The sequence below is a fragment of the Petromyzon marinus genome, chromosome 33 (genome assembly GCF_048934315.1).
Source record: "Petromyzon marinus isolate PM22_M1 ecotype Great Lakes invasive population chromosome 33, UKy_Petmar_22M1.pri1.0, whole genome shotgun sequence".
Classification (NCBI taxonomy): Eukaryota; Metazoa; Chordata; class Hyperoartia; order Petromyzontiformes; family Petromyzontidae; genus Petromyzon; species Petromyzon marinus.
In genome coordinates, this window is record NC_133699.1 from 5284402 (window position 1) to 5304751 (window position 20350).

Consider the following 20350-nt stretch of genomic DNA (forward strand, 5'->3'; position numbering starts at 1 on the left):
AACCCACTTGTCGTTTGCCGATCTGTCTCGCAACAAAGCGGCGTTTGGGAGTCTAAACAAGCTGGTGATTTTTTTTTAACATGACCAAAACAATTAACGGATACAATTCGCAATTGTAAAGTGTCAGCATGCGGACTATACTGCAATACTAACGTGATACTTATTGCAGCACGGTATAAACACATAATAGCATTAAAATACCAATATAGAACACAAATATACCAGTCCGATTTAGGCACATCAGTTACCAACTGGTGCTACAGTATATACACATAGTCAATATATATTATAATGTATCTAGCAAAAAGTATGAGGCCACAAGTGTGGTCCTTTATAATGAACTAGTTCCGAATGAAGTGCTAAATCTTTTTGTTTTTATCCCAGCACACGAGGTAGGCTCTACGTCGATGTGGTTATTGGCGTAGCGTGACCATACTTCACCACTTTCGTCAGAGGTGGGAAGCGAGGGCAAGATCCGACATCACTCGCCACCGATGTTACAGCCGTAGGCGACGATCGGATGCAGGGTAGCCGAGTTCACAGCGCAAGTTGCAGCATTCCACCACTGTTATCACGTTATATACGCAATACACATGGCTTTCTTTGAAGGTGCCAGCAGTCACTGTCGATTACAATACGGTATAACAATGCTTACTTCCTCATGTTTTTGTACTTGTTCGTGTTTTTTTGTTTGTTGCGGTTGCACCCGATTCAAGAGCCGAATGGCTCACGGGGGCTATACCAAATAAATGAACCATGAACTATGAACGTTAAACCCCGTCGCAAATGTTTTAACTTCTGAAAGCGCCGTTGCAAGTCGCACCGAGTTCAAAACTAAGACACACACAATAACTCGGACGCGTGTAAGCTAATCCACAATGTTACAAGCACACTCGCTTACCTGCCTGGGACACGTGTGAAACGTGCGTTGCGTATTTGTTCAATGTGCCAGGGCTGTAATTCAAAAAAGTTAAATGTCCCCTAGCCCCCCCCACCCCACCTCGCCTACTTCCCCCCCTCACCACCAAACTCCTCCCACACCAGCGAGGACGATCGTTTTGATTGGCCGTGTTAGTGAGACGGGGTTGGGACTGCAACTCGTAGGGGCGTGTTTGGGTGACCTCGTGTGGGAGTTGCGGCTTTGCGACGAAGCTCCCGCTGCCGGGTCGATATAATTAAAATGCGTTAAGAGCAAGACATGTGGTGTCCGCGTGCGAAATGTCCTGTGTCTGTGCGCAATGAATACGTCGTGACCCCCACCACTACCTACCACCACCAACTACCACCACCAACCACCAGCAGCAGCCCCACGGTGTTGTCGAGTTTGTGAACAGACGAGGATAATGTACACGGTGACCGAAAACGCTTTGTTAATGTCGCAAATTGCCACGCTGCAAGAATTCAGGGGCTCCCCGTTAATTGCGCATCGACCGCTGCGTCAAAAGGGATGGCCCAGCCAAATAAGTTTTAAGAATGAACTCTTCAACGAAATTAAACCGCAACCGTGTAACACTGTGATGTTTAGAATTCTGCACGGGAGTAATTTATTAAATAACCATGATAATTACGTGGCGCCCCTTTTCAATCCACTGCTGGATGATGACAAAATGACGCATTTGAAAGTGAAGTGAATTAATGTTTAAAAGTCCACCAGAAAGACTGGCAATTACTTGCACGAAAAGAAATTGAAGGAATAATATGAACAAATGACACTACATAAATAATTACAAACCAAAAACACCCCATATAACTTGAAAAATAAAAAAGCTGCTGCAAAGATAATATTAAAACTTTCCGTGGCAAGAATCCATGGAAATAATTAGTCAAACATACGAATGTATTCTGGGGGGGGGAGGGGGACAGCTTTGAGACTCCGCATGTGAACGACGATAGGAATTTTGCACGTTATATATTTTAAAATTTTGCTGGAATTTTGCACGTTATATCTATTTTAAAGTTTTGCTGGCTGGAGGGAAGAAGAGACGTTACGAGTCGTGGAAATATAAAAAATGAATAGATTTGGAGACGTCAGAACCCGCCGGAAAACCCGGGTCAAAACACAACGGTGAAAGGTCTTCGCTGCGATAAATATCGCCACACTGTGGCCAGGCAAACAGACGCAACACACAGACAGAGAGACTGACGGAGACACAAACATACACACATACCGACAGAAGGACACATAGCCAGTGGGACAGAGAGAGAGGGACATAAAGAGATGTCCACGAGGCTGGCAATGCCGCGTCTCCCCGCGGCCTTGAGACGCGTGATCGCCGGGACGCGGGGCGGCGGACCCGGACCACCCCGTCCTGCCGGGGAGATCTGCCCGGGATGGTGGCCCGTCCTCGGTAGGGTTTCTATGCAAGAAAGGGGGACCGGGATGGGTGTTGAAACTGGCGCACATAGCACGTCTTGGCTGCCCGTCCTCGCTGGGATTTACAGGCAAGGCGGGGGGTTCACTCTAGGTACGAGGCCGTTATCCGCTACAGAGTCATGCCGGGGATGGTTGTTGAGCGTCCTCGGAAGGGTGTCTAGACAAGACCGGGAGCCCGGCGTCCGTGGCCACCTTGCGTCTGTAAGGGTTTCCTGCCGGGTACGGTGGCCCGATCTCGGTAGGGTTCCTAGGCAAGGCCGGGGCGGACTCGGCCCGTACGTCGGCTTCACCGCAGGCCCTGTTCGGGGTGACCCTATCCAAGCCATGGTGGCGCTACCGGCGGTCGGACCCCGCAGGGAGAGCCGGGGGCTCCACACGGGGATGCACTACGGGGCCAGGCGAACCCTGCAGGGGCAAGGGGATGGACCCGGACAGCAGGGAGCCAGCCCCGGGCAGAGGACAGAGGCGCGGGGCAGCAGCGAGCTGGACCGGGCAGACGCATGGGTAAGAGGTGGTGTGGGGTGGATTTTGAGCTCCATATCTTTGTTGAAATAAATGTATGAATATCTTTGCTTTCTCTTTTCCGCTTTGTGTATATATTTTTTGGTGTTGGGGTCTTTTTCGTCATGGTCTAGTATCATCATCAGCAGCAGAAGCAGCTTTGCCGTTCTGAGTGAGAGACTGAGACAGTGTTGGTTGAAGATATGGAACGGCATGATCGAGTAGATCGATCATAAATTTTGATTTAAAGCTTTCGTGACTGCAGTAGTTAATATTCTTAGCTCTTTCGGTAAAGTCACGTTGAAGGGAAACAATAAAATAATAAAATATATTTATAAAAACAATTAATTCTCACGACGTTTCGACCATAACGCAAACGGTCATCATCAGGTGTCGTGAGAATTTTTATTGTTTTTTATATATATTCTATTATTTTATTGTTTCCCTTCAACGTGACTTTACCGAAAGAGCTAGGAATATAGATCGATCATGTCTGTCGATTAGCGGGGCTTTTAATTGTTTAATGGTCGAGTGGCTCGCCGTCATTTGTGTCCATGAGAGACTGGTGAGGAGTGGTCGTTGAAGATTGGGAGAGCATGATTGATGCTCTGGATTCACAAGGGCATGGTTAGCTCCTGAATTCATGCTCAGTGGTGTTGGGGTAAAATATATTTGTGTCATGCTCTGGTGGAATCATCATTTGGGCGAGAGACTCGTCAGTGTTGGATGATTAATGTGAAAGCACGGTCAGAGCCTTTATCAACAATTTCATAGGTAGTTTCAACAATGTGTGCTATGGGTTCTGGCATAAAGTAAAGAAAGCTCTTCAAAGTAAATTCAAAGTGTAAATTTTAAACTTTATAACAATCTCCTAGTGTTCTCAGGGCACCACTATGTTAAATGGCATCACCAATTGTTTCTGCTCTGAAAAAGAGTCATTGCCTAAAACGTCAGCCTGTTTAAGGACACAGTGTTTATTTTATAAAGCAGTGTGAATGACGAACTGGTGAGTTATTTCACTTGTTCTTGTGCGTTTATGATACATTGTTGTTTTTAAAAAAAGAAATCTCAAATATGGTGGGTTACAGCCCATGTTGAATACAGAGCAGGAAATGTGTTGAACAACTGTTGACTTCCCTCAATGTGCTACACTTATTTGATCGACTTTGAAAGAATGACGTTCTGCATTAATCTCCGCGTGGAACTTGAACTCGACACCTCGGGGCAATACTTTAAAATGAGTAGCACTGTGTGAGAAGTCATCGGTGGTTACCTTATGGATCAATCTACCCCTGCCATAGGATTTTTAAATGTCAACCACTGGCTTAGGGCTGTAAATGGGGAAAAAAGTGAGCACTGTTCGTTTGAGTGGGAATCCACTGGCCTTTATTGTATGTGCCCAAAATAAGATAAAGTGCATTCCAGATGAACCACAAATGTGATTTATAAAATGCATAATTCAATGTTACACAAGTGGAAAAATACAGATTGCGTCATTTAACGGATTAATCCTGCATTAAATTAAAGTCAGAATTTTTATGATGAGGCACATGCTGAATATGGATGTAATTGCACTGAAACTCCACATATCATTACATTTACACATTCCGAAACATCTAATGTCTTGCAGATGATGAGGAAAGCACAGGAAACTGGTAAGGCTCTTAAGCTTACTCATTATATGACTTAAAAGTATATATTGTTGAATGTGTAATGCATCAGATACTGTGCTACTTTATATTTTTTACGTGTTGTTGGCAAACCAAGTAACATACGAAAAAACAAAAGCCAATGTTAATAAAAGACACACCTGGAAAATAATTTTAACTTTTTCCCTACATTTATTTGATTAGTTTTACTGATATTGATGTGAGTCACGAGTTTATGTACATTATAATGTATTTCATTGCTACTACAGTAGATTACTTTACACCATTATTGTTTGAAATTTTTGTATGTTAACTTTATACCTTTCCTATCAGGGTACCTGTCTTGGCTGAGGAATGGTCTTTTAGCCACTGGCATTGGAATAATCGCTTTTGTGCAAAGCGACATGGGGAGGGAGGCTGCCTATGGTAAGTGTTCTTCGCCAGTTCCAGCAATGCATTCTCTCCTTTGATATTTCAGTATTTCTCCCCATTTTTATTACGATTAAACTATCGCATTATATCACGAAACTTAGTATTCAATTGGATATCTTGCAGAGCAGTGCAACACTACCATTTTAGAAAATTCTCCATAATTTAATGCCATAGAACTATCTATGAAATCCCTTTTTAGGTGACCACTGGTCTGCACACTATGGGGCAACACTTTTTCATCCATTCATCGTTGAGTGAAACTGATATTTTTTTTATTCTCAGAGCTAAAAAATGTGCACAAATTATGTGCAGAACTAAATTTTACGTGAAAGTGTTTTTGTGCCGGCATGTTGACCTGGCTGAGAACATCAACTAAACTTGAGAGTCCAGTTTAGTTACTGATGGGTGCCTGGATTCTGACCCAAGTATTTATTGGTGCTCGCACAGCTACCCCGCCACCTCAGCAATACTTCGTGTTAGTCATTAGGCATGGTGGTGGTGCAACACCTATAATCCAGCACTATAAAGGCGAGGGTACGTGGATTGCACACATGTTACGAAATTCCCTTCCCGTGGGTGTCGGGGTGCTATTCCCTGGTTTTCCAGGAGAAAGCAGTCCAGCAAAGTGTGGACTGATATAATCTGCCCTATCCACCCAGGATGGAATGTTGCCCCCCTTTGCATGCGTGGATTTTCACCATGTTCTCCAGTTTTGAACCACATGTAGAAACACTCATCTATTAGCAGAATTTTTTTTTAATCTCTGTGCCTGTGTATTTACAGATGTTGCAGCTTTGTGCAATGCTGTTGTTTAAATTACACTCCATCAAAATGTAACATTATTAAACAACCAGGAAAGTGGGTTATGTATGGAAGACCGGTAACTTCATGGAAACAGAAGAGAGGGCAGTAGATAACACCGATAACCACTCATTGGCACTTGAGGGAGACAAACGAAGCACTTTGTGTTATTTGGCTAGGTTATAGTCATCACCTGGTTTGGCAGGACACCAATAATGTAAGAAGAGACATCACTGCATATGAAATGGACATGGATTTGAGCCAGACTTAATGAAATATTTTACTTTTTGCTATGAATTAGATGTCCATGCAGATGCCTTTATTTGATGCATGAAAAAGGCACCTACTCACTTCATATGGCTGGTCTATAGTATAAGTCCTGTATAGATATATATATAATTTAAGCATCTGTACGCCCAAGTTGTATATATTTGTCCTGTAATCGTTACCCCCGACCCCCCACCCCTCTTGCAAGTTGATGCATTTCATGATTTTCAGTTGATTTGAATAATAAAAACTATTATTTTTACATTTTAGCCTCGAGTGGATGAAGGGTAATGTGAAGCCATTACGTAGAACGTATTAAAAAAATGTTGATCCTTACACATGCAATTCGATCCGTGCAGTTTGAGCACAAAAACTGCTTTTAATTGATGAAGCGATTTATTGTTACACCCCTAATATTTAAGCATTTGTCCATGGGTATGTGTATATGTATGTACTCACGTATATTTACTGTACGTAAATATACGTGAGTGTAAGTGAGCTTACTTGTCAGTGCGTGCATCTGAGTATATTTAGGCGAATGTGTGCGCACAAGTGTGGAAGATTGTGGTGTCTTTCGGTAGACTTGAAAACGGTGACATTTCACAAAAAGTTTTCTGGTTCACTTAAATTATCTTCAGGCCGTCAACACTCGGTGAATTGTCACGGACGTAGATGTGAAGTGCGTTTTCATCCTCCACAGGGTTTTTTATCCTGGGCGGGCTCTGCATCTCGTACGGCACTGCCTCGCACATGGCCAACATAGCGGTGCTGCGGCGCGCGATGATGCTGTCGACGTCGGCCGTGGTGCTCAACACGGTCGGGGTCCTCATGCTGGCCGTCTTGTGGCTCACGGCTGTGACGCTGTACGTGGGCCGCCTCGAGGTGGAGATCGTGAGGGACAACGGCGGAGAGTGGGATGAAGGCTGCGAGCACTGCCGAGGCCACGAGGGCGAAGAGGAGGGCAAAGGCAGGGCTGACAAGTGAAGGGGATGGCGGTGATCGAAAGGGGGCCCCAGTGGCTTTGCATGATTTGCGAAGTTGAGTTCCATAATGGAAATAAATATATAAGCATGTGGGTTATCAGCGACAGTATCGTTCTTAATGTTGGTTTTCTTTTGGAAATGTTAACTTTAAAAAAAAAAATTACTAACACTTTTATTTTGTGCATATTTTTTTATTGTTTAATATTGTACGTTTGTCATAACAAAAATTGAGAGGCTCGACTATTATGTGAGTTTCTGATGTGTTCTTACACCTTTCATGCAAAAGTATATTCACGGGTGGTTAAAACAGGTCTAAAAGAAACACTTTTTTTTATACCACTTTTTAATATTTGAATATTGTACGTTCGGAATATAAATATTTCACAATGGTAAATTTATTTTATTTTAGACCTGTTTTCACCACCAGTGGAAACTTTTGTATGCAGTCTAAGAACGTGCCAGAACTGTCATATAATTTTATAATCTCTCATATTTTGTTTCCTTAAATTTCCCAAAAACTGAATTTAGAATGAAGGGTGATTTTTCAAATATCTGCAACTTTTTTTATTTTCACAACACATCCGTACCGCAACCAAAGGCGACATTTCCTGATTTGTTTCAAAATTCATTGGTTTGATGTTTAAAATATGTGTGGTTAATTTTGCCCATCTGTGCAATTACCTACTATAATCACCCAGAAATGTCTGTCCGTCCTATGCGTGACGTCACTCCACATGAGGCCCACCCCCCTCATTAGTATTTATGAGTGGGTGGATTTTCACAACCCAGAGGAAGGTCGAGCTGAATTAAATAATTGATTACGCAAAGTCGCTTTAAATATGACGTTTCTTTATAGAAAGTGACGCTAAAAAATAAATCTATGCAGCATAGTGCTACATCCGTGCGCGATGTCACTGCAAAAGAGCCCCCCCCCCTTCATATTCATGCATGCGTGGAAATTTACACTAACGCACAAGGTCGCGCGCTCCACATACTGCACCCCTCCCCTCATTAATAATCATGAAGGGGTGACGTCACTCCACATGCCGCATCCCTCCCCAATAACCATTAGTGGGTGACGCCACTCCACATGGGGCAACCCCCCCCCTCATTGATAATCTTGAGCTGAACAATTTTTATCTTGAATATTTCAGATTTACTGCAATATACACCCGTCCTTCGACAGGCAAAAAAGCTAGTTGGAACATATTTAAATAACTCATTTCTGTTATCGGCGAGTGTGGAGAAACGTGGCCTTGACACTGATGAAAGAGCTGAAGCAATGTCATCACCCAATGCTGGAATCTTTCCATGGGACTTCGTGTTATTGGACGATGTCCTCTGTGGCACTTTATGAGACCTGAACCCCAGAATTACTTTTCGAGCAGCCGCCTTCATCTTTCCACAACCCAGTGACCCCCAATTAACACCACCACCACATCAACGTTAATTATAAGTCTGTACACTCATACTCAACCCGTCTTGGCGCTCCTTCTAGGGCCAGACTTACATTTTTGGAAACCGTTGATGACCTTCTAGAAGAGGCTTGAAAACTTGGGATAATGTTGAGGTGAGTTTAGCTCGAACAATAGCAGAACGCAGAGTAATATTGCGGAGTTGGGTAGATATGTAATACAAATGATGCTGAAGACTAGTGAAGTGTGAAATAAAAACATTGCATGTGCTAACTGACAATATATTTTTTTACAAGTGGTCTCAATATGGAATTGCTAGAACAAATATAGCTGCAAGGCTTCCCCAGTGAGTTTAATATCAGCAGGTGCGTTTAGAAGAGAAGAGCATTTGCTTATGAACCAGCGCCGACAGTATGATATGAAACAGTATTTTTTTTTTTAAACCAATGTTTGTCTTGGTGAATTTAATTGCATTATATAAAAGCTCCACAGATTAAGTTGCCATTAAAATTACTGTAGAGCATTTAACAAGTGTAAAATATAGAACAGCACTCACCTGGCATTACAAAATGCAAATATTAAACTTGAGAGACAAACACGCACATGTAAAGCCTTCAAAAGAGAGATTTTACCCAAATGCTATGATCTTGCACTGGATAAATATTGAGTGTTGGTATATACAGTACTTATTTATGGTATGGTGGACATTACTACTAATGTGGTGTGTGGTGTAAGCCTGTTGCAGATATACCAATCAATAAATATTTTTTATTTAAAAAAAACGGGATTCATTTTTGTTTGGCCCTCTGTGGTAGCAAAGAAAACATCTGAACGAATACCAACATCGCATATCAAAAGAATAATACACGCCAATAAAACTGCAACTTTTGTTTTATTGAGTTATGCTCATTTACAGAATGCATATGGCTTTCTGCAGACGTGGTTAAGATTGACTGATCTATGTGGAAGAAAGAGCCAGGGTGTTATAAGTGAATAAATGGGATAAAGTTTGACCTTCCAATTTAGATTTACGGTGCTGCCACAGCTTATGCAGTAGAGGGCACCCAACTCATTGCATTTTAATTACTGCATGGCCATTGGAAACCTTGGGCAGTGCCAACCTCCTGAAGCGAGAAACTTCATTGTGTTTCAGAGTTGGAATTGTTTAAACTGAGCAACATTACTCGTGGCGAGTAACCCCGATTACCGTCATGCCCGTTGAAATGTGCTTTATTGCTTTTGAAAATGCACACAGCCATTTGTCGGGATGCCTTGGCACTGCCATCAGTTCTTCGTCCACTATAGAGCAGCATAGCACCGTGTTTATATTGACGCACAGTAAGCAGTCTGTCATTAACACGTTAAAACGCAAGGTTATCCAAGCAGTTGCACAATTAATAAAAAAAAATACGTTTACCGGTCACCAAACCTTCTACCGCAATACACCATAACTAAATAACCAATGAACTGCGTACATGTAATTACTTAGTGGCCCAATTTCTCGCCTGCTTAAAAGTTTCCCACCTTGTCCGTAATTAATTTGTCCAACGTGTGCATTTTTTTTCCTTTTACGTACACGAATAGTCCTGTTAATCCACTGCTGGATTGAGGTCATACCCCATGCCATTGAGGGTCGTGGGGGTTACTGGCCACACTTCACCCACGCGCTGGTCAGTGCGGGTTGGTGAAGGCACGGCACATATGGGAGCATAGAAGCACAGTACAACTGCACTGCTTTGCTACCCACGGATGGACGTATAACACTGGGGTTATTTATTTCATTGTACATAACCCGACTGGCCACAGCCGATGCAAACATGGGAATGTGCTAATTTGCTGATGAACAATAGACCCTCTTGTTCATTCCTCGAGCAACATTCGGGGCTGATTGCAGTCGGATAAAAGGGAAGGAAAAATCTATACCGGGTCGTATTATTTTTTCTTGAATTAAATTTTTATTTTAAGCAATTCAGCCAATTAAGGACATTTTAGCTGCAGGACGTGATTAAATGCGAGGACTGTTATCGACCCCACCGAGGAATAAACTCTGTCTGCCTGACCCTCTTCTGTGCGATGCAGCTGTCAGAACAGAACGGGGGCCCAGCAGGTTACGCTCGGGTTTACCGAAACGCTGTTTTTTTTTTACACGGGCTGCCAAATTGGATCGCACCTCGAATATCGCGCAGTGAAATGTAAAAACGTGCTTCGGTCGGAATGGCCGCGGAGAGACTGAACCCCCCCCCCTCCCCCCACATTTCGCCTTTTTGCCACTACACACCGCCACAACATAAAGGACTCGTGACGAACAAGCGCGGCAGAGGGATGTAATAGATCACGTTTGCTTTTCGGCGGCAAGCTACGATACATTTAAAACCACCGTTGAAATACTACATTATATATAATATATACATTACAGTGACACAGTACTGCTTGTTACATTTGCATGATACGTAGACACAGAGTACAGACTTTAAATATTTGGACGAACTAAGCTCATTATCCTAGAGCTAACGGGTATGAATCCACGGGCTATAAATCCCACAGCGGTGTTTTAGTCTTCCTCTCCTCTATGCTAAACGTTTTCAATGAACTGAGTTGCGCACGGAAAGCGGGCACCGTTGTCCATTTGTTTTTGCAAAAGAAGGCACGATTCGACCAAAGAGCGGTTGTCGAGCGCGGAGGGATAAACTCGCTGACGCCGATTTGGCTGCGCCGCTCGCCGCCGCCGCCGGGATCAGCCATACCTGTCAACCCCTTATCGGTGCCCTGCCTCATTACAGACCGATTCTCAGACCTTATTGGTCACCCCGTGGCCCCCTTATGAACCTTCAACGTTCATCCCACAAAGTCCCATCACAGGTGGAGAAACACAAAACAGACAGACACTTTTTTTCTTTCCCCGCTGTACGTACCGCCGTACGGACCGGAAAAAAACAACTCAATTTCCATGTACAGGAATACGGGTAAACTGCAGTGCCGGATTATCCTCGTAGCAAAAGTAGCAAATGCTACGGGCCCCGCACTTTCAAGGGCCTCGCGCTAAATGCTTTCAAGCTATCAATTCCGGTTAAGTGATTCTGCACTTGCTCTGTTACTATAGTACTATACTGCCTTCAATTTGTCTGAAAGACTGGGTGTTTAAGGTTAGTGATTTGTCGTATTATCTTGCTGTATAGCAAATGAAAAAATACAATTACTTTACGATGCAAGTAAAAAATGTGTGTTTGAATATTTACGTGCTTTTATTTAATTTAGGGCCCCTTTATAACATATGCTACAGGTCCCGCACTAGCTTAATCCGGCACTGGTAAACCGTATGGGTTGACAGCTATGGATACGTGGAACCGAAAAGAAGAATAAGAAGACAGCACACACACACACACGGGTGTGGTGCACAGAGCGAGGCAAAGCGGACCAGGACCGGCCACTGATGGACAAGGGGTCACACGCAGACGACACAGGCACACGTCGCTTGAATGGCCAATTTCTTTGATTGGCCGAGGCATCTGCGCTTGTATGCCACCCCCTGAGGAAGATCAGTAATATAGCGAGCGGGCAGCCAACAACAACAACGCTGCCACAACAACAACAAAAACCCCAACCGCCCGTCTTCTGGTGGAGTGGAACTTGTCTGACGACGTGTCTTGTTTAATGGACAACCTGGTCGAGAGTGATGGACTGTCGGGGCTGACCACATTTACTTTTCAGCTCGTTTGACGTCCATCCGATTGCCTTTGTTCAATTAATGCAGCTTCAGTAGCCAGCCGCCTCCAACGCACGCTTGATTTACTGTCATATACGGCTCGGAGTAATTGACAGATGAAACGTCATTTAAACGGCCCCGTGCGTTTGCTAATGAAAGCCGCCTCAGCTAATAACGTGTCTGTATATCAACATAGAAAATCTATTAACTGAAACTCTGGCTGATTCCTTAAATTAATTTTCCTTAACGTGACGATTCACCATGCTTATGGTACTGTATTCCTCTTGCAAATGTCCGTAATGAAATCTGATGCGAGTCAGTATGATGTATCTGATATATGTTACGATTTCTCTAAATCCTGCTGAAGGCTTACACGGCCACACAAGCAACAGTCTGTAAATCACTCAACAGCTCAATCTTACAAAGGAATTCCACGGAATTTCTCTTCGATTTTAAAAAAAAAGAAAACGCTAATTATTTTTTGTGAGCCAAAAACTCGATGAAATTAATTTTCATTTATAAAAGCATGCTATAGTTTTTGTTAAATTTTATATTGAGAGCTTTCAACTTATAGGCAACATTAATCTGTGTAAAACGTTACATTTCAAGAACGATGTGAAAAAAATATGTATACAACATAATTCACAAATTCTAAACCAAGACAGTGTTCCCATTAAGGTCCTTAATGCGAATATAAAAAATATGCAATATTGCTGCTCAAACACATTATAATGTTACGCCTTTCGTCGCTGCGCATTTAACAGAAAAAAAGCCAAATACTGCCAATTCTAAAGTGTTTGCTTATATGGTGATCGTGAACCGTTATTTCATTTTTAAGCGTCCTTCTACACCGTTGACGTTCCAATAGCTTACGCCTACTCCTCGGGGCTGTGAGGGACTGAACAACAGCCTCAGTAAATCCCTCGCTTGCTCCCTGCCCCCCCCGTCCACCACCACCTATCCCCCCACTACTCCGGCTGCTCACAACGGCCCCTTCAATTGTATCCGCAGCGCAGGTGCTCGAGTGAAAGTTTCAATAAGGCGGCGGCGGTGTCTTGAGGCGCGGAGCGGACCTGCCCTTCCTCGACCTTCTTGCCTGGCGCTGGAAATAATCCGGTGGAATGAATGCGGCGAGGCGCGGAGTGAACTTCCCCCCCCCGCCCCCCCTGACGAGCCCCTGGGAATTGATTGCCTTCGCGAACGGTCAGCTTAGTTACCGCTTGCGAGCGACAGACGTACCCACGGGGGGGGGGGGGGGGGGGGGGGCCTGCCACACCTTGTCCTGGGCTTTCCCACGAGGCCCTATATTTTCAGGCTGCCGCTGCTGTCCTGGGAAATCTCCAAGTCGTCCCAGGGGGCATTATTGACCTCGGTTTTTTTGTCAGTTGCGTTATGGAAGTACACCACTGACGGCAACCGCATTCACACGCAGTGTTACCCAATCCCGCTATAGTGAGACATTCTTATTCGTATATGCCCCGCTTTCTTATTCCTCAGGAGGTGGAATGCCTACAAGCGTTGACGAAAGTAAGAAAGTCAAGGAGAGAAAAACCGAACCCATTAACGTGGGTCAAATTACGAACTTTACAACATGGCTTATTTTTTATTTGCCGAGCCATCACCAAATTTCCCCAATAATTCTCAGCCCAATGCATAGGGTAGGAGAAAGACCAGTTGCACCCAGAGTGCGTGCGTGCGTGTCTGAAAACCACAGGTGTGGAATAGACAGCGCGGTGAGTGTGTGTGTGTAGCGGTTAGCGCACTGCGCTGCGAACCCGGCCACCCGGGTTCGATTCCTGCTCACGGCCAACACCAGTGACGATTATCTGAACGGGTCCTGGGCCTCGCTTAGGTCGACTCAGCCTCAAATGAGTACCTGGTGCGGTGTGTAAACATCGCCACTGGGGAGACAAAGGCGGCCGGGCGTGGTGCTGGCCACCCACCCCCTCGTGTACCGTTCCGGCCTTCATAGATGCTCGCTAACAGCACTTGCCCCTACAGTCTGTTAAGGCTATATGGGGGATCTTTGTCTTTGTCTCTGTGTGCAAGTGCGCAGACATGAACGGCGACCGCTAAAACGTGGGGAGACGCCTGCGCCTGCCAGGGCACGTTCGGCCCGTGAGAGATTCTCACTCGCCCGGGGGTGTTTGGGGTTGAAGGTGTGTGTGCGAAAATCGCCACGAAGCCAGGTCCACACACACACACACGGGCGATCAGCAGTCGCGCGAATAAATCTCTCGAAATCGCTCAAAATTAAATCGTCGCCTGCCACGGCTTTGTCCACACGCCGAGCGAGTAGTTTGGCCAACCATGAAAGCACCGTGGCATGTCATTCAGGATCGCAGTAACAACCATTCACGAGTCGCAAACGTGCAAGCACGCGGTTTAAATTTGCGACTACAAATCGCTGGGCAGATGCTTGAAAGGCGAGCATGTCATTACTGTTGCTCAACCGCTTGAGCAAACTGCTTGGAACTGATTGCAGAGACATCTGTTCCGCATCCAAGCGTGCAACCGGGTTGCACGCAACTAATGATTCAGGTTTTGTGGACCCGATTGTTGGATCCTCCAAAAATAAATGCATAGCACCTGGCTAAAGCACAGCAACGCGTCGTCATGCCAGCCATGTGCTGGCTACATTTGGCTGTGCTCATTAAAGCCAGCTGTACTCCCCAGGTGTGTTATTCTGTACAGGGGTGCCCGATTACAACAAGAACTGGAAGAATATCCGACTTGCCGGGTGCTCCGTCCCTGGTTTTGACGATCATCTAAAGTGGAGTTACGAGGAGGTCAAATGTTTCGAACCCCCCCGCCTCCGATCATTCATTGAGTGACAGTGAAACTTGGTAAACATGTGGCACATAGTTTTTCATTAAGTATTTGGGTGGTTGGGGACGGGGGCATTTCAAAGTGTATATCTATCCGAGACTATCTCTTACAGGAGTTGCAATAATTGGTGTGCAGTTGGGCTCTATTACTGGGCCACAACCTGGCCAAAGAGCCAGGCACATGGCTACTATTTGATTCAAATGTCATCAGGAAACTCTCCCATTTCTGGGGGAAAAATGGATGGCACGGCCTAGAACCTACATATATCACAACGTGGACAATTATATCATCTAAACATGACCGAATCTCAGGACAATCTACAGAAACAGTCGTCATCTTTCTTTAGTAGAGTGAGGAAGTGAATCATAGGCAGAGGTAAAAAGGAATGTCTTGAGCCTTGGGAGTGGAACAGTGGCAGGGAGTCCGCAACACGGATGATAGGGAGTGGGAGCAGGAAGTCCAGACTTTGGGGGCAGCAGAGGAGCAGGAGCGACCTCCCATTGAGCGAGGGTTGACATAGAACAGGGCTCCCGTGCAACATCTGTGCCGAGTTTCACTGGCACAGCGCCACTGTTTTATGCCGATGATCGTGGCACAGAATATCGGGTGTGCAGGCTGTGTAACTGCAACACGGCGAATGGGCTGGCTGGAGGGTGCCCAGGTACCGGGCTAAGAAGAAGGAGGGGTCATTTGACAGCGAGGAGGGCCTCATCAATCCCTTGTACCAGGGCCCTGTGCCAACGACATTGTGTCGCGGGGTCAGGGGAAACATTTTCCGACTCACCCTCGTAGGTGCGCACGTGCCCACAATTTGCATGATGGTTGCCGATGTTAAAAAAAAAGGGTCAACAGTAGGACCACGACGCTATGGCTGCAGCCCCTGACGATGTTGTCCCGGTCAGGTTGCGTGCGCGAGGTGCTGGGCTGTGTTTTTATTGTTTTGCTCGAACAACTTATCGACGATTTCCCCCCCCCCCCCCCACGCTCTGTACTTCTCCCTCCCTGCCCCCCTCGAGGTCCAACAATGCCAACCCCTCCGGGTCCACTCAATCCGCAATCCCTGAATACGCGGGCCCCCCACCCCCACGGCCACACATCCCCGTCCTTCATGCCAGCAAGGGTCAGCGACACGAACAACAGTTATGCCCGCCGGGACACCGCGTCCAGTAAACCTTCTGCTGTGGCCGCGGCCACTCGTCGCGTGCCGACTCGCTCCGGTCACACGGCAGAGACACGGTTAAAGACGACGACGACAAACAACAACAAAGTTCGGTCAGATATTCAAGCCCTAAGTCGTTACCGGCACTCGTAAAACTGCGTGGGACCGAATACCGGCGCGGTGTCAGGGTTGGCGTTGGGGTGGTGGTGGGGGGTGTGGGGGTGGTCGGGAGGATGGTGGTGGTGGTGGGGTGATGGTGGGGTGGTGGTGGTGGGGGGGGGTGTTGGTGGTTTTTGCGGGGGGGCCTCGGCTCAGTTCGCCGTATCTTGAGCGTCGGCGTCGGCGTTGATCTTGGCCGCTGCGTGGGCCGCCTCGTCCACGGCGCTGCCGTGCTTGTTGCCGACGCTGTCACCGCCGGCGACCTTGCCCAGCACGAAGCCGGACTCCTCCTCCCTGAAGCCGCGCTCCATGTTCGTCGTGATGTACTTGAAGAGGGCCTGCCGAAGAACGTATTGCCGACACGTTAACGACGACGATGATGAGTCACTTACCTGTCAACCCCTTATCAGTGCCCGACCAATTCGGACCTCATTGGTCACCCCGTGTCCTTATACAACTCAAAGTTCATCTTACAAAGTCCCATCACAAGGGAGAAACACAAACAAATAGACACTTCTTGATTTGAAACTTTCGTGACTGCAGGGATCCATCCTCTTTGGTTCTTTCGGTAAAGTCACGTAGGTATAAAATAAAATAACTCACGACATTTTGGGTGCAACAAAAGCGTCCGTCATCACAATCACCTGATGACAGGACGCTTGTGTTGAGCCCGAAACGTCGTGAGTTATTTTATTTTATACCTACGTGACTTTACCGAAAGAACCAAAAAGAAATAGACACTTTTTTATTGAAACGGCTGTATGTCGTATGGATCTGAAAACTCAATTTCCCTCGACAAGAATACGGCTAAACCGTCTGGGTTGACAGATATGTGAGGATGGTAAAACGATGGCAGTGTATGAAAATGTGAGCAGCAGCAGCAACTGCATTAAGTTACTAGCTGGCAAGCAGCAACGTACGTAAGTGTACGTTGGACTTCATTCGCACCGTACGTAGCCAACCGTGCTTGAAATTGTGACGCCGCGAATTGTCCAGGTGGCTCTTTAGGAGGGCACCCTCCACCCACTGGTGGCAGACGAATGCCCGCTTAGCAATTCGGTGCAGTCGTCACCTTGTGCCGCAAAGGGACAGCCTGCCACTGGAGGGTGCCCTCCGAATGTCGCGAGGTGAGATGTGGCGGAATTGTGCCACCCGAGTTGACGAGGCCATCTAAATGCGGACGTTAAGTACGCGAATTCAAACGGCAACGATCACAGTGGAAACATACGATGAGGTCATCATGGTCTGCCACCCCCTCCGTGGAGTCTCGACCATGCATCCCTTCCAGCAATGTCCCCTGCTCAGTGTGTGATCTCGAGCTTGTGTATCGTCCCTCGCCCAAGGCTTCCTCTCTCCGTTCTGCGGCAGTGTAATTCTCTCCATGGAGTTATCAAATGTTTGTCGTGTGTGCGCGCGTTTCGTTTGCTGTCCTTCCCATGCACCTCCGATGAGCACGGTTGGCTACGTACGGTGCGAAAGAAGTTCAACCTACATAGAACAAGCTCAACATACGTACGTTAGTTGTTGTTGTTGTGTTTTTTACCCGATATTTTCTCTCAGTTGCTCACATTTCCGTTCCACGCGTCATAGCCGAAGATGTGAAATGAACGAGTTCAAAAGATGCACTGAAATAAATCAGATCATACGGGTCTCCTGACATTTATCAATCGACATTGCAGAGTGTGATAACTGCGGTGTCGGTGCCAATTTACCGTGAGCCAGAGGTAGCAATAATTTTTTTGTTAAACTGTACACTATACGAAACACGTGCATTTAACCGGTGCATCGGCACAACGCGATGCCCTGCTCGCTAAGCCAGACTTAGCGCAGAGTGAGCACTCGTGTCAGGGGATGTGGTTTCAGGAAACCGTTCAAATGCCACGGTTTGTTGACTTTAACTCAAATCATTTCAGCGCAGAGATACAAGTGAGTAAACATCACTAAACAAGAAAAAAACCTAGAAAAACAAATATCGGCCAAACATCTTTTGTTCGGCCTAAAATGAAAAATAAACCCCATTTGGTCAGAACATTGTCTCGTTATTTCTTCTGTCTTTCAACGAAGCCCTTTTTATTGCCTCCATCGTCTGTGTCGCCTCTGTGGGGGTACATCACTCGTTACTGTTACTCATGGAGTGCATCTGTGCGTCTTTGTCTCTGTTGTGTGAGCGGGCGGTGGAACGGTGGCGCAGAGGTAAGCGCACTGTGCTGCAAACCTAGGCCACCCGCGTTCAATTGCGGGTCCCCGGCCAACTTCGGTGGGCGAATATCTGAACCGGTCCTGGGCTACCCCTAGGTGGACTCAGCCATGAATGAGTACCTGATGTGGCGCGTAAACATCAGCACTGGGGAGACAAAGGCAGCCGGGTGCCATGAGCCACACTACCCCATCGTGCATTGCGCTGGCATAGGTGCTCACTAACAAGCACTTACTCCAGCAGCCTTTGTAGGCAACAGGGGGACATTTGTTTTTTTCACATTGGAACACGAATGGGGAAATGCTGTGTCGAGTTCAAAGGCCCGTCAGGGCTGACTCAACTCATTGCCACTACAGGCATTCTAAAAACCTCATCTTCTGGAGAGGCTGCACCACTCGGTAGGATGGACTGGTGTCCGTCATAGGAATGTGGAATTGCCATCATTGCTCACCGCTCTCCCCCGTAAACAGTAACGGGAGATGAAGATCGCCCGATAACCGGATTTCTGGCTGCCTCATGTCACCGTATTGTGGCATTCAATTTTCCATGTGTACCACGTCCGTCATGTCTCAATGACTTAACCTGGGGGAGTCGATGGGAGTCTCTGGAAACTAATTCAAGAGCGACAGATATTTAATAAGCGACGGAGGCGTTGACCTGAATTGCTTATTATGCAAACAAAAACATGTAATTCAAGGCAAGGAAGAAAAAACAAGCATTGTTTCGGATGTGCATTGCACGCACCACAAACCTACAGGTCAGTCTTGTGAAGGACTTTTCAGTGGTAACTGTTTTGCATGTACACTCCAACCTTTGTCAGCTTCGATTATAGCCAAGGTAAGGGCTAATTGGGAAGGATCGGTGGTGCAGCGGTTAACGCACTGAGTTATGGCGGCGGCGTGATGGCAAGGAGATGTTATCGCCATCGCCTGGTGCACAAGAGGTCGCTTGTTCGATCCCCGTGGTGGTCGCGTGGATTTTGCTCCGGGTTCCTCCAGTTTGACCCTCCACATTTAGAGATATTATTTGGCTGCGACTATACATTCCTGCTTGTGATGATGATGATATAAGCCACTTCGATGAGCTATCCTGTGTGGCCAGGTCACTTCGGCAAAAATAATGAATAACTCAGTGGTCTTTACCTGGTAAATAAAGTATTTTTGCATGGGCAAAAAAAAGAGAATCTTGATGATTTTAAGTTCGATTCCCCGTCAAGGTCAACACCAATAATGGCGAGTGATATCATATTCGGCCCTGTGCACCCTCATTCACCAAACCTGCACCGACCATAATGTGTGAAGTATAGTCAAACAACCACTATGACACAGCGTGAAGGGGGCCTTCATCCAGCAGTGGATTTTACAAGGGCTGTATACGAAGAGCTAACGTGGGGCAGAACGTCTCTGGCACGGGATGTGTGGTGGTTCTGCCCTCGTTTGTAGATGCTTTTCTCCAGGCTCTCAAGTTTCCTCCCACGCTGAAAAATATTATATATATATATAAAATGGCCCATACATCCCCGAGAAGGACCCTCCTGAGAATATCTTGAGTCTCCTCGTCGCAGGCCCGTCTACATCAACACACAGGAGCTAATGTAACACAAACAGTTTTTGGTTATTTGCAAAAACCAAGCACGTACTGCAGAATGAGCTATTCTCTGAAAGAGCCCGGCGAGCAGATGAAATAAATAAAAGCGAAAAAATCGACACGAATGAATAACATTGCGTCCATTGCACGATGACTGCGCTTGCCCTGGCAGATGGTTCGTGCATTTTCAAAATAGCAAAGCACGAACTTTTTCTACAAAACACTTGAATAAGCAGAACGGAACAAAAGAGCAATGTTAACGTTAACGTTTGCAGAGCAACGGCATGGCTGGTT

At 46.1% G+C, this 20350-nt stretch overlaps 3 protein-coding genes across 9 annotated transcripts in view; 1 reads left to right on the plus strand and 2 right to left on the minus strand.

Annotated features, from left to right (window-relative positions):
• The window catches only part of PYGL (glycogen phosphorylase L), a 51381-nt gene extending 50373 nt beyond the window's left edge, over positions 1-1008 (minus strand). Inside the window, exons 1-2 of one of the 5 annotated variants that reach the window (XM_032964928.2) lie at positions 902-959; positions 442-565 (exon numbers count right to left, since the gene is read on the minus strand). The gene's annotated coding sequence lies outside the window, so the exon portion shown is untranslated. Of the gene's footprint in view, positions 1-436; positions 566-655; positions 875-901 lie in introns of those variants that run through there. The other 4 variants (XM_032964927.2, XM_032964925.2, XM_032964926.2 and 1 more) reach the window with 4 other exon arrangements.
• A 939-nt stretch (positions 1009-1947) lies between these two features.
• Positions 1948-9209, plus strand: TMEM160 (transmembrane protein 160). Of its 2 annotated transcripts, XM_032964942.2 has the most exons (5): positions 1948-2348; positions 2670-2878; positions 4506-4530; positions 4858-4950; positions 6725-9209. In XM_032964942.2, the coding sequence occupies exons 1-5, from the start codon at positions 2219-2221 to the stop codon at positions 7006-7008; spliced, it is 741 nt and encodes a 246-aa protein (XP_032820833.1). In that variant the 5' UTR covers positions 1948-2218; the 3' UTR covers positions 7009-9209. The 2 variants fall into 2 exon arrangements, with proteins under 2 accessions (XP_032820833.1, XP_032820832.1); XM_032964941.2 differs by having other exon boundaries at positions 1977-2878.
• Positions 9210-9295: 86 nt separating this feature from the next.
• LOC116948349 (neuroglobin-like) overlaps positions 9296-20350 on the minus strand; it is a 63560-nt gene continuing 52505 nt past the window's right edge. For both annotated transcript variants that reach the window (XM_076071473.1, XM_032964948.2), the window contains exon 6: positions 9296-16610. In XM_076071473.1, the coding sequence (XP_075927588.1) occupies positions 16425-16610 (186 nt within the window). In that variant the 3' untranslated portion in view covers positions 9296-16424. The remainder of the gene's footprint in view (positions 16611-20350) is intronic.